The sequence below is a fragment of the Brachyhypopomus gauderio genome, chromosome 18 (assembly GCF_052324685.1).
Source record: "Brachyhypopomus gauderio isolate BG-103 chromosome 18, BGAUD_0.2, whole genome shotgun sequence".
Classification (NCBI taxonomy): Eukaryota; Metazoa; Chordata; class Actinopteri; order Gymnotiformes; family Hypopomidae; genus Brachyhypopomus; species Brachyhypopomus gauderio.
Window position 1 is genome coordinate 3,465,428 of NC_135228.1, and position 13,560 is coordinate 3,478,987.

General features: G+C 40.1%; 1 protein-coding gene across 5 annotated transcripts in view; it reads right to left on the bottom strand.

Moving 5' to 3' along the window:
* The window catches only part of LOC143481753 (E3 ubiquitin-protein ligase TRIM35-like), a 49,225-nt gene extending 36,086 nt beyond the window's left edge, over nt 1-13,139 (bottom strand). The window contains exons 1-7 of one of the 5 annotated variants that reach the window (XM_076979894.1): nt 13,017-13,139; nt 3,571-3,776; nt 2,961-3,440; nt 2,495-2,590; nt 2,153-2,383; nt 1,588-1,910; nt 704-822 (exon numbers count right to left, since the gene is read on the bottom strand). In XM_076979894.1, the coding sequence (XP_076836009.1) occupies nt 704-822; nt 1,588-1,910; nt 2,153-2,383; nt 2,495-2,590; nt 2,961-3,365 (1,174 nt within the window). In that variant the 5' untranslated portion in view covers nt 3,366-3,440; nt 3,571-3,776; nt 13,017-13,139. The other 4 variants (XM_076979896.1, XM_076979898.1, XM_076979897.1 and 1 more) reach the window with 4 other exon arrangements.
* Between the last annotated feature and the right edge of the window lie 421 nt (nt 13,140-13,560).

Here is a 13,560-nt window from a genome sequence, read left to right on the forward strand (position 1 = left end):
GTACAACTTTTAACCCCGCCCATTCCCATGTAAGTGAACGGGCCGGACGAGAAACTTTGAATTTTTATTACACGTAAAATAAGTTTTTTGAGCAATTATATTTTGTCAATTCTATAAGACCCCATTGCGTTAGTATCTCTCCCAGTGTTTTTCTCTATGATAAACAGATTTTATAGAAGTTATTAAATGTTATTTAAAGGGGTGTGGCGATAAGGTGATTGACAGTTAATAGCTGCGTTGGTTGACATCTAATACCAGACGCTCAAACGTGAACGCGCTCAACATCAAAGCTCTCGACAGCAAAACTCTCGACAGCAGTATTAAAACCTTTTACGTTTGTTTATTTTGTAAAACGTCAAAAGTTTCTATACTGGTGGGCGTATCCTAACGGATGTCGGGGCGGAGATACGGTCTCTGGCGGAGATACTGTCCTGCCTACCGGTTCTAATGCGCATGCTCTGGCTCCAATTTTCAAGATGGCAGCGTCCGTGCGGCCGTCTTGGTGGCTTCAAAAACTCACAATGGGAGTCAACGGTGACGTACCGTCCATTATATATACAGTCAATGGTTTATACTAATACAGCCTTTAATACTGGAATAGTTCATTTACCAAACACACAATGTTAATGTTTCTCTCTCTATAGAGTTGTAATTGTGAGGAGAACAGAATTACTCTAATTAATCAAAGAACACCAAAACTCACAGTACTGGAGAATCTTCTGCATTCTCTCCCAGACTCTGAACTTCAGGTTGGAAAGATGTTTTGCTACATTGATCAGAGCTCCTGACACCTTCTCATGTTCCTTTGGGGTGTGATGAACTCTGGGAATGTAGAAAGTTATTATATTATTAAAATAATAGATAAATACTTTGAATAAGATAAATAATTAACATTAAAGTAATGTGAAATCTTTCATTAAATCCATCAGTATGTAATTAAAATATCTGCACATGGTGAGTGTCACGGTAGGCGGGGTCAGACCCACAGGGGAGCCACATTCCACACATTCCTCTACACAGCCCCTCCCCCTTTCTAATTCACCCACATACTCCATCATCACTGACACCTGTCTGTCATCACCTCACTTCCTACTTCAGCCCACAGGTTCTGCCAGTCGTCTCTGTTAATTCCTTGAGCGTAGGGGAGTGAACCTGTGTGTGTTTTCTTCTGTTGCTGCCCTTTGACTGCCAAGTCAGGGACTTTACACCTTAAGTGTTTATTTTCCTCTGACTATCGCTGTGTGTGTGTGTGGCTGTGTTTTATTACACTGTGTGTGTGGCTGTGTTTTATTTCGCTGTGTGTGTGTGGCTGTGTTTTATTATACTGTGTGTGTGTGGCTGTGTTTTATTTCACTGTGTGTGATTGTCATTGCTGTACTATGGACATTAAGGATTTCATGGCACCATAATCCACGTCTGCTGCTTCTGTCACCCCATTACAGTCAATATCAATATATATTTATTCCTAAATACCTTCTTCATATGTCATACTTCTGAAATAACAGAGACCACATACTGAAGATCTGAATGTATCAGAACAATCACAATGTGTAAAAATATGGAGATCAAATACAAATAATCACTTACTGTTTCAATGTGGACGACACGTTCTGAGAAGGAAACAGAGGGACAATTGTACACAGAAATTGAAATACAATTTTTTGTACATGCATGTTTTGTACATGCAGGATATCTGCACATTTTAAAATCTCAAATTCAATGACTTTTAAGACCTTTTTAATACTTCTCACAAGAAAAAATAATACTATTACCGGAGATGCAGGTGTGTTCCACATCGTTGACGGGGGGGGTGGCGAACGAGAATTGTTGACGGGGGGGGGGTGGCGAACGAAAATTGTTGACGTTGTTGAGGCCGTATACTCTAACGCTAGGAATCTAGCACTAGGACCCTGGAGCGGTTATTTTCTGCATTAGCGCTAGATTCGGCAAAGTTCACATCGCGCCAGAACAACTGAACAACACACACTTATAATAATTTAATGCCTCCCCTCATAAAATTCCAGACATTTTAAGACATTTTTAGGCCTTGAATATGGAAAACTAAATTTAAGACATTTTAAGACTTTTTAAGGACCCGCGGGTACCCTGACATGAGTTTAAGTGAGAGACAGACAGACTGAGTGATTCTTACTAGTAAGAACGGGATGTCCTCAGCTTCCATCTCCTTCTCTGTGTTTCTGATTTGATCTGAAAGAGTTGCTATTTCTCCACTCATCTCCTCAATCTTCCTCCTCATCATGTGACTCGTCTGCTCCTCTTCCTCCTTCAGTGCAGCTATTCTTGCTGCTTCTTCATCTCTTAGAAACTGGTGGATCTTCTCAAACTCCTCCTTTATCTGCCTCTCTGTGTGCTGGGCCTGATACTGGAATGGGAGATGATGAGGAAATATAAACTGTCCAAATGGGTGTGTTTCATTATGGTGTACGTGGACAGTGATCACAGCACCGATTCAGAACTCAGTGTGACCTTTCACCTTAATGTGTGCTGCTGTTTTCTCACAGACTTGTTTATCTTCCTCTAAGACCTTCAGATGCTGCTGTAGAGACTCCAGTGAGGTCTTGAGTTTGTTCTGTAAAAATGGCAGATGACAGTGCGAGTCTTACAGGATTTAATCTCAGTGTCTGTATCTGTACTGGAGATTACAAAGATTACAAAATAATGTCAAGAATGAAAAGAATGCCAGGTTCACTCTTTGACCAAGTTTCGTTTACTCTAAAATAGTAATACTATATATTTACAGTATGTGTTTAAAATGTTATTTATATTTTAATTTTGAATAAATAAACTTTGAATATAATAACTGTGAAGGTTTGATTTAACTCTCTCAAATTTCATCCCCTGACAGGTTTAATCTAGCCTATTTAACATTCATTTCAAGATAATCTAAATCATGGAGGAAAACAGATATTACAGTTAAATATATATAGTATGTTTCATACCTTAAAGTCACACACAGCTTCCTCTACTGGACAGCAGTCGTGAGTTTTATGTGCCTTTGAAATCTGACACACCACACACACAGGCTGTTGGTCCTCCAGACAGAAGAGTTTGAGTTTCTCATTGTGTAGACTGCAGAGCACCTCAGACCCTGCTGAAGATCTCTGACTCCTGCTCTCTAGAAAAGACTCACACAGGTTCTTTAGTGCACGATTAAGAGGAGGGTTGGAATTAAAGAATCTTCTTCTACAAACTGGACATTCTTGAGATCCCCTGGCTTCCCAGAACTGCTGCAGACAGATTTTACACACACTGTGGGTACATGACAGTAGAACAGGATCCCTGAAGATGTCACAGCACACAGGACATGAAAACTCTTCTTCTGACAGAGGGTTTGTAGCAGCCATTTCCTCCAACAGCTGCTGTGCTGTTTCTCTGTAATGTCTCCTTCCGTACAAAATTCACTTTCACTTTTAGATCTTCTGTAATAAACACAGTAGCACAGGAGAGAATCAGTTACTGTAGTCCTTTATCCAGCTGAGGGAGTTTAGACTCCTTTCAGAAATAAGGCAGAAAGAAGTAAATAACAGAGTTAAGAAGTTCTCAACTCACTTGAACACAAAAGACCAATGTGTCATTCCTAGATTTACTTCCTCAAACACGCAGGTGTGTACAGGGAGGAGGAGCTTTGGTATAAGAGTTAATAATCTGAAAAATTATTTCTGATGATTTCTCCACTAGTTGGCGACAGTTCATTAATACTAAGTGAATCAGGCGACCCTCAGTTGTCTCTGTCTTGGCAGTGTAGAGTACTGCAGCTGTAGAACAGATGACTGTTAGGATGTGTTCAATGGTCATACAAGAATGACTAAACTCAGCAAGTCAAAATATTAATCAGATCTCATTTCAACATATTTTTAATATTAAAATATTAAATTAAATTAAACACATGTCATAAAAAGCTAAACTCCTGACACTGGACCAGCACTGGAGTGCTAGAATCATCACACTGTGTTAAAAGGGCAGAAACCAGGAGGAGTAGAGAGTGGAGGAACAGCTCCAACAGCCCCATACAGAGAGAGATGGAGATGGAGAGAGAGCTGGAGATGAAAAAGAGACCAGAAGAGAGACAGAGTGGAGACAGGAGGACATTATGTCTGAGACTCAGAGACAGGTGACAGAGAGACTCCTGCAGCTGGAGGAGCAGAGAGGAAAAACAGATCAAACATGGAGCACCTGAAGATAATGAGAAATGTGAGTCACATGATCAGATCCCTCTACTCTATTATTATGATTGGTGGATAAAGTTCAGAGAGGCCTAGGTCACCAGATCACTGAGAGTTATCATGTCAAAGTTTTTGTATACTGACATTAATTCAATATGTGTTCTTTGGCTCTCACCCTCTGTGTTTATAGGTGATGATGATGAGAACAGAGGAAGAGAGAAATGTGGACCTGACCTAGCAGACCTAGGAACTGGTCTTGTGACCGGAGGGTCGTGGGTTCGATTCCCAGGCCTGATGCCATGACTGAGGTGCCCTTGAGCAAGGCACCTAACCCCAACTGCTCCCCGGGAGCCGGGCTAGGGCTGCCCACCGCTCTGGGCACGTGTGATCCACAACCCCCTAGTAATCACTAGTGTGTGTGTGTGTTGTGACTGCACAGATGGGTTAAAAACGGAGGACAAATTTCAATTGCGGTGTAAAAAATCACAATTGACAAAATATGGCACATTTAAAAATGTTTAATAAGTACACGGGACTAAACTAGACACAGGTGGAGACACTGATGACACAGGTGTGGCAGACGGGGGGGGGGGGGGGGGGGGAGGGGGACAGACAAGCAAGGAACAACAGACACGAGGAGCAGAATCCCGAAGTGACAGTTAGAGAGGAATGAGAAAGAAAGAAAGAAAGCAAGAGAGGGAGAACGGGAAAAGAAATAGGGTGAGGATGACCTGCTCCTTGTATCTCATAACAGAGAGAGGGGGAGAAGGAGACAGAGAGGAGAGAGAAGGAGAGCGTGAGAGAACACGTGAATGTTCTTTTGGAGACTGACCTTCTTTACACCTAAAAATATCAACAGAGGAGTGTTGGAGACATCAGATTGAGTCCAGTAGGAGAGTTGTAACCAAGAACAGACCAAACCCCAGCGGCAGCAGAAATTCAAAGGACAGAAGAAACCCCTGGGGCAGTAGAAACCCCAGAGCTCTAGTTTCCCAAGTTAGAGAACCCCTCATTGTTAGTGTTGCACCCATCCACCAAGTTCAGAGGAGCAGCCTGATGTGCCCCCACCCTCTGTAGCTGCTCCATCACAGAGTACAGGGTGGGGAGTCAGAGCACTGCAGTGCCTGAGGAACCTCTTGCTAAGCCTCAGACCTCCAGTGAGCCAGAGGGGCAGAGCACAGAGGCTCCGCCCACAGCTGAGAAAGGAGATGGACCTAAATACAAGAGCAGGAGGAGGAGGCTGATTGGTTGGCTCAACCAGGTGTGGGAGGATCAATGGAGAAAGAGGGTGGAAAAAGGGGTAGAGAAGAAGGAGAAGACAGAGTGTATCAGAACAAATGAGGAGAGCAGTGGGCCTCCAGACCTGCAAGAAAGGGTCAGAGAAGCAACAGCCCCTCACTGTTGGAAAAAGTGGGAGGGGCCAAACTCCTCTAGTTCTGGTGGGAGGTGGGAGGAGCCAAACTCCTCTAGTACAGGTTGAAGATGAGAGGAGCCAAACTCCTCTAATACTGGAGGAAATTGGGAGGAGCCAACATGCTTAGTTCAATACTGCGCATAAATATACATTTTAAAATTGAATTATTGTTTTCATGAAACAAACTATTGAAATTGGTTAAAATACAACATAGTATTTATTAATATGTTTTCCAGTGGAACAGTTGTAGAATTCAAATAATATATTGTTCCCCAAGCAATGGTTACAAATTGGCCTACATTGCTTTTTAACTCTTAACTAGTGCTGTCAATTCCAGGTGCCGCGATTAAAAGTCCTCACCAGGATTTTGCTCAAGCTTGCTAGATTTTCTAATTAGCAATCCAGGTAAAATTAGTGGAATTAACACAATCCAGGAAGCCTGAGCAAAATCCTGGTGAGGACTTTTAATCGCGGCACCTGGAATTGACAGCACTAATATATTAATAAGTTATACACACTCACTCTTGCTCACTCACCCGTTTTCTTTATACACATATATGTGCATCATTACATCTCTCTCAAGAACACACACACACACACCATACTGAGCTTATGCACATGTGTATGTTTGGTATGTTTGTGTGTTGGGGGGTTTTTCCCCTTCTCTCTACAGTCTGTCTTACTGCAGTATTCCAGAGGAATGTTGTGCTGCTCTGTGTTCAGCTCTCAGGTCAAACCCCTCATCACACCTGAGAGAGCTGAATCTGAACCACAATAAACCAGGAGACTCAGGAGTGAAGCAGCTCTCTGCTCTACTGGAGGATCCTCACTGTACACTGGAGAAACTACAGTGAGTTATTGACTTACTAACTCTTTACACAGTCAATATCCCCCTTTATCAAACACACACACACACACACACACACACACACACACACTTGCTATTTCCTTCTAACTGCATCTCTCTCACTAACACACTATCCCAGATAGCAGATTGATGTGGGCCACTCCCGGCTGAGATATGGCACTGGTGGCTCACTGTCGGGACTCGCAAACCGTATGTGAGCCAGAGGTCTCTGATCTGGGCCGTAATACATTATAAAAACTCCAAAAACTAAAAAAAAAAAGTTTGTTAAAACTTGTAAATCCTGTAAAGCACTTTGTGACAACATGTCTTTTGAAAAGCGCTATACAAATATATTTGATTTGATTTGATTTAAAAAGACTATAGTAATTAAAGGTACCACATATGCTTTGTCAAGCCAACTTAATTAAATTTAATGTAGTTTGTTCACAGACTTTACCTTTTAGTTTTATTTGCTGTACTCGTGACAAAACATTAAGGCAGCACATGCTGAAGGTGAGAGTCGATTGGCTGAAGTTCGCACTGAATGTCTAGAGGACAATCACCCAACACTCTACCTGCACTTCCGACCACATGGAAAATGGCGACACACACGTTTTACGCACGCACAAGGTAAGACTTAAGTTTCTCTCCATGCCCAAAAGAACATTGACAAGGAGGCTTGCTAAGTTTTACAATTGGTTAACTGTACTTTAAAATAGTGCTACTTTCGCTAAATTTGTCTGTATGCATTTTCTATGCGTCATTATTTTTATGTTCTCTAGCGTAGACTAGCTTGCTAATGGCTAGCTAGCTAGCTAACTTTCTCTTCCTGCGCCGTGAGATAGCCTACTCCAGTAGCCTTTGTGTACTGTTTTTAGCCCCTTTTCTTTACTTTTTCTCTCTTTGTTTGTTTTTATCGCTGGTTTAGTGATAACTTAGCGTGTCCTATGGACATGGAGTCTGTTATCGTGGCCACTTTAAGGACAAGTTTTATTTACAAGAGGGAAGAGCTGCTGGGGGTGAGAACAAAAGGACACACAAAGGGGTTTAGCTAGCTAATGTAGCTAATTCATATAATGAATATAAATCTTGATCTAGCTAAGCTATATTATTATGCCAGCAAGCTTATTCTGCTATTACTAAACACAGTGTTATCTCTTTTAATTTGATATTTGATTTTAAATAGGTGTTACCATAGTTTTCTTTCAATTTATGACCAGTTGCTTAAATGTTAAAATAAAATACTAGTCTGCAAATGTGTGTTGAGCTATCATCAACATTATGTTCCCTGTTCTCCTTTCCCTGGTCAAATGTGTGTTGAGCCATCATCAACATTATGTTCCCTGTTCTCCTTTCCCTGGTCAAATGTGTGTTGAGCTATCATCAACATTATGTTCCCTGTTCTCCTTTCCCTGGTCAAATGTGTGTTGAGCTATCATCAACATTATGTTCCCTGTTCTCCTTTCCCTGGTCAAATGTGTGTTGAGCTATCATCAACATTATGTTCCCTGTTCTCCTTTCCCTGGTCAAATGTGTGTTGAGCTATCATCAACATTATGTTCCCTGTTCTCCTTTCCCTGGTCAAATGTGTGTTGAGTTATCATCAACATTATGTTCCCTGTTCTCCTTTCCCTGGTCAAATGTGTGTTGAGCTATCATCAACATTATGTTCCCTGTTCTCCTTTCCCTGGTCAAATGTGTGTTGAGTTATCATCAACATTATGTTCCCTGTTCTCCTTTCCCTGGTCAAATGTGTGTTGAGCTATCATCAACATTATGTTCCCTGTTCTCCTTTCCCTGGTCAAATCCTTGATGAGGAACTACTTCTATTGATGGACCTCAACTCTGCAGTTTCTTGAAGAAATAACATGGTAGGCAAACACAAATTATTCTCTATGTAGTAATTCTCATAATTTTTGGTTTATATTTAACATTTTTAAGGTTTTTGTTATTGTTTTCTATCCTGATGCTTAATGTCATGACTTCACAAAGCCAAAATGTTGAAAAGCCTTGTGTAATGATTCCTTTATTTTTGCCAGCAGTTGTTGACATGTCATTTACTTGTGCTTGATTTTCTTCTTCTTATTTATCTAACTCTGTTTTTATTTATAGATCACTACATTAGGACTTCAGGAAGGTTTGGATGTGAAAGACACTGTCTGTCTGGAGAGTCACAAGATGTACATTGATCAACTCTGGCTGGAGGGGCATAAACGGAAAGATGGGGCTTCATAACGCACATCTAATGTAGTAATTGGTATGCTTTCTGCTTTTTAATGTGAGCATTTGTTTGAAAATGCAACTTTGCCATAACGTTTATCTAAGCCATCACACCAGTAATATTTTAAAACACTTAGAATTTCATTTAAAATGGTTATTGACTTGCATTCTATAATTTCGTTTCTCACATTAAATGTTTGTGTCAGCTGTAATAAAGGAAGTGGAAGTGTGTAACTTCAGCATGAGTGTGAATAAGTTAATCTTGCATGGTTAGCATTTTTCATTTTAAAAAGGATAAAAGGCAACAGCTAATTTAAATAAGTAGATTTAAATATACATTTTGAGCTCAGTAGTGCATTTTTGAGTATCATGTTTCCAATTTGATTAGAAATGGTGATAAGCTTCTATAACACTTGCTTTACTAAACAATCTCCTTTTTTGTATATAATGAACAGAACAAGCAGGAGAGAAGTTTTGAATGCTGTCAAATACTGCTATGTGAATCGATCCAATGTTTTTGTACTGGACAGTGAAATGGAAGGAGGAGGAGGTTGTTTTGAGTGTTAAATAAATTAAATTCTTTTGCACTAATTCCAGTGTTTGCATTCATTTTGTGCTTCCAGAATAGTTTTATTGTCTGAAATGAGTCTGGTGCAGATCTGTTCCAGATATGGCCCACACCTTGTAGTCAGCTTGTGGCCCACATCTGGCCCAAATGCGTGCTTGTGGCTGACATGTGGCCCTAATCTGGCCCTTATGTGGCCCAAATCTGGCAACCGGGAGCGGTCCGCCTAAGGGCCTTCCATCAGTGCGGCAAGTGGGCCAGATGAAAATGGGCAATGTGGGCCAGATCTGGGCCAGAATAATTTTGCTATCTGGATTACATATGTTTGGGGTGTTTAGTGAAGAGTGCAGTTTCATTTCTGTGTGTACTTGTGTATGGAAATGATTGTGTTTACTTAGCTGTAAATGTGTTTTTCTCCAATAGTCTACAGTCTGTCTGACTGCGATATTACAGAGGAAGGCTGTGCTGCTCTGTGTTCAGCTCTGAGGTCAAACCCCTCATCACAGCTGATTCAGCTGAATCGGAATCGCAATGAACCAGGAGACTCAGGAGTAGGGATGCAAATTATCGATTAATTCATTAATCGTTAGTTGACTGATCTTATCGATCGACTTTCGATTAATCGATAAGCGGCGATTTTCACCTGAATTTCAGTGTTTCAATAGGGCTTTTAAAAATATCAGCTAAATATACTGCTCAAAAAAAATTAAGGGGAACACTAAAATAACACATCCTAGATCTCAATTAATAAAAATCTTTGAAATCAGTTGAAAATCTCTCATTTCTACCTGTTGTCTGTTCCATTTGCACAAGAGCAGTTGAAATTGATTCACAATCAGTGTTGCTTCCTATCTGAACACGAAGTGTGGATGACTTGGAGTTACATTGTGTTGTTTAAGTGTTCCCTTTATTTTTTTGAGCAGTGTAGTTAAAACACTTTGTTCAAAAAGTATATATTATATTATGATAATTATATTGTATTATATTATATATTGCTCAAGTAATTATGCATGAGGAAATTTTTATGGTATAACAAAATACATTCTTTCATTTTAAAAAAGGAATAAATTAAGGACTGGCTCAGTTCAATTTGAAACATTAGACATTAAAAAAAATATTAAAAAAAAAGAAGAAATTAAATAGAGAGCCAAACAGAATATTATTGAGCCCATGTTTGGACAATGTTTCTAGCTTTGTAGTGAACACATGCTGTAACGCGACCGGAGAGTGCCCAAGTTTCCACAACATCATTGAGCTTGTCAGTTAAACTGTCAGCGGTGTGTCTATCCGACATGTTCGTCGTAATCAGCACTGCAGATTTTAGCTGCCAGTTCTCGTCAGTGTAGTGACACGTCACAGTAATGTAACTTTCTGTTGTTAGAGCCATCCAACAATCTGTTGTAAGGGCTACAGTAGTAGCAGTAGATAGCTTTGTTTTTAGCTCACTCGTATTTTTTTGTAGCGAGCTTCGAAAACGCTCGCCTTCCCAGTGTAGCTGTGATTTTAGGTTGACCAGGTGCACTGGTGATATGCAGGACAGCTGCATGCATGGTGTTCAAATGATAATTGAGTGAGCTAGTGGAACTGTTGTACTTCAATACCGCATTACACACAGAACATTTGACTTCTTTGCCTAAATTAACAATGTTGAAATTGTAGCGACTACTACTCCTCGCAGCGAGTTCCCTAACAGACAGGCACTTGGCCCTTTAAGTGACACTGGGAGAGCGGCGCCTGCGCGCGCCAGGGGAGGGGAAGAGAACAGTGCTATTGTTTGAGTTGCGTGGAAAATAAAGTTTCCCTCCTTGGAATTTTCTGGATTACGCAGTTTCTGCCTCGTTTCCCGAACACGCTTCAAAATGGTCCCACACCGCACGTCTTTTCGCCCGCTTCATTTTGTTTTCCACTCTGGTCTTTCGCGACACGTGTTCACCTCTCGTTCTTACGCTCTGTTCAAGTTAATACAGGAGCGCTCTCTGATTAATCGTGATTAATACATTTTGATCGAGTAACGTCTTAATCGACAATTAATCGAAAGTCGATTAATCATTTGCATCCCTACTCAGGAGTGAATCAGCTCTCTGCTCTACTGGAAGATCCACACTGTAAACTGGAGATACTAGAGTAAGTTACTGACTTTGTTTCTTTATGCATACACAGACCATCAATATTTCCCTCCTTAATAAATACAGTGTGTGTATGTGTTTGTTGGTTCTAAGTTTGAGGAGTTTTTCTCCGTCTCTCTACAGTCTGTCTAGGTGCAGTATTACAGAGGAAGGCTGTGCTGCTCTGTCTTCAGCTATGAGGTCAATCCCTCTTGACCAGGGGTGCCCAATATGTCGATCGCAATCTACTGGTCGATCGCGAAGGAAGTGAGGGTAGATCACATGACATTAAAATGTAAGGGACGAATGACTATCATCCATCTGCACTGACCGTTGTCTTTTCATTGACAAACAGGGTAGCAAATCTGACGTCTGAACTTCTGACCCCATACACAAGTACCTTCACTCCATAAATGAACATAAAGTTCTTTCATATAATCATTTCCTTCATATAACCCATGCAGCATCAATTTACATGAGCCTTGACTATGGAAAAATAGACAATGGACTAGTGATACAAACCCAGCTTGATAGGATATGAATAATAGTGAATGATATAATTTTATAAGTGAGTAATATAATCAATAACATGGTGAAGGGAAACAACCAACAATGTGCAATTAGAGTTATAAGTGTAGTATCTCCAGTGTGCCTTATCAAGATACATTATTTCAAAATATATTACGGTGTAATATTTTAAAATATATTACATTAAATTATCCAGATATCAAAGTATTCTGCCAATTGTTTTATAAGTTGTTTTTTTTATTTATTTAAACCTCAAATGTCATGTTAATACACTGGAACAGTTGTATTTTTTTAAGCCCCTCGTCCACTAAATACACAAAGCACTTTGAGGTTTTGGCCACCAGATGCCGCCAATGTCCACTGTGTTATGAAGCACAGAGCAATGAATCTTTTTTCGATACAGTTAGGAAAAAGGCTTCAGTGCTTCAGAAAGCCTCGGTTTTCCATCACTACAAAAATGGTTAAACCAGAATCAACAATGAATTATACAAAAACCACTTGGTGTGCTTTCCAGAGGTTGGCAATACTTTACAATGGGTAAATAGAATTAAGATGCATGTATAGTGAAAGACTAACAGGTGTACCAGTAATCGGGTTGAGGAACGATGATGTCAGAGCACAGGATTCTGGGTGTTGGAGTCCATCAGGCTGAGTGTGTGTGTTTTTAGACATGAATAACCAAGAGGATGAGCAAAGACACATACATTTAATTGTACATGTGATTCTCCATGGTAACATGTGTCAGTGTGAATGTGTGTGAACATGACTGCAGCACAAGCCTGTGTGTTCTTTTTATGTCTTCGAGCATCGAACCATATAACTAGATCCACAGTGTGTCATTTAATCTAATTTTTCCATGTTAATTTTTTTGTCTATTTTATCTATCCTTCAATGAACAAATGAGGTGAATAGATTTAGGTAGTAAATGGGGTTAGGGTTAGTATAATAGAACAGTATAGCAGTATAGATAATACATTCATATAAGGTTAGTATAATATATTAGTATAGGACAAGTAGCATATATAGTAGTAAATCCATATAGGGAGTAGAGTTGGTTGCTATTTATGTTGTTTTGTTTTGTTGGTTTTTCTCACTGTTATTGTAAATATTGTTACTGCAAATTGTGGAACTTGCACACAAGTTTTTTACTCACCGGTGTACCTGTACACTGGTGATGTGACAATAAATCTGATTTGATTTGATTTGGTTCTGGCCGGATAGTGTACCAGTGTACTTTTTACACTTTTTAAATGCTTTTTAGCATACGTTTTTACTATTCTCGTGTAGTTTCTTGCTTTTTTGTACTTTTTGTTGTCTTCTTTTGTTTCTCTTTTTCTTTTTTGTCATTGTTTTCCCTTGGAAAAAATGGAAGCAAACATTACCTACAGTCGGCTTGATCTCCTAAAAGTAGGAGCTCAGTGCAAATCAAGTTTAACAGCAGAGTTTTTATACTCGCGCAACATACCTGCAGACATAGCAAGGAGTCCAGGAGCACCGTGGATTACTATCCCCTTGGGTAGAAGTCGGCGACGGCGAAGTGAGAGAAAACAAAAGCGAGGCTGCCGGGCTGGAGCGTTAGCGAAGCTGCGTAAACAACCGCACAAACCACCGCTTCCAAGCATTTTTCTCACCAATGCAAGATCGCTAGCCAACAAGATGGATGAACTGCAACTCCATATGGCAACAGATAACATCAC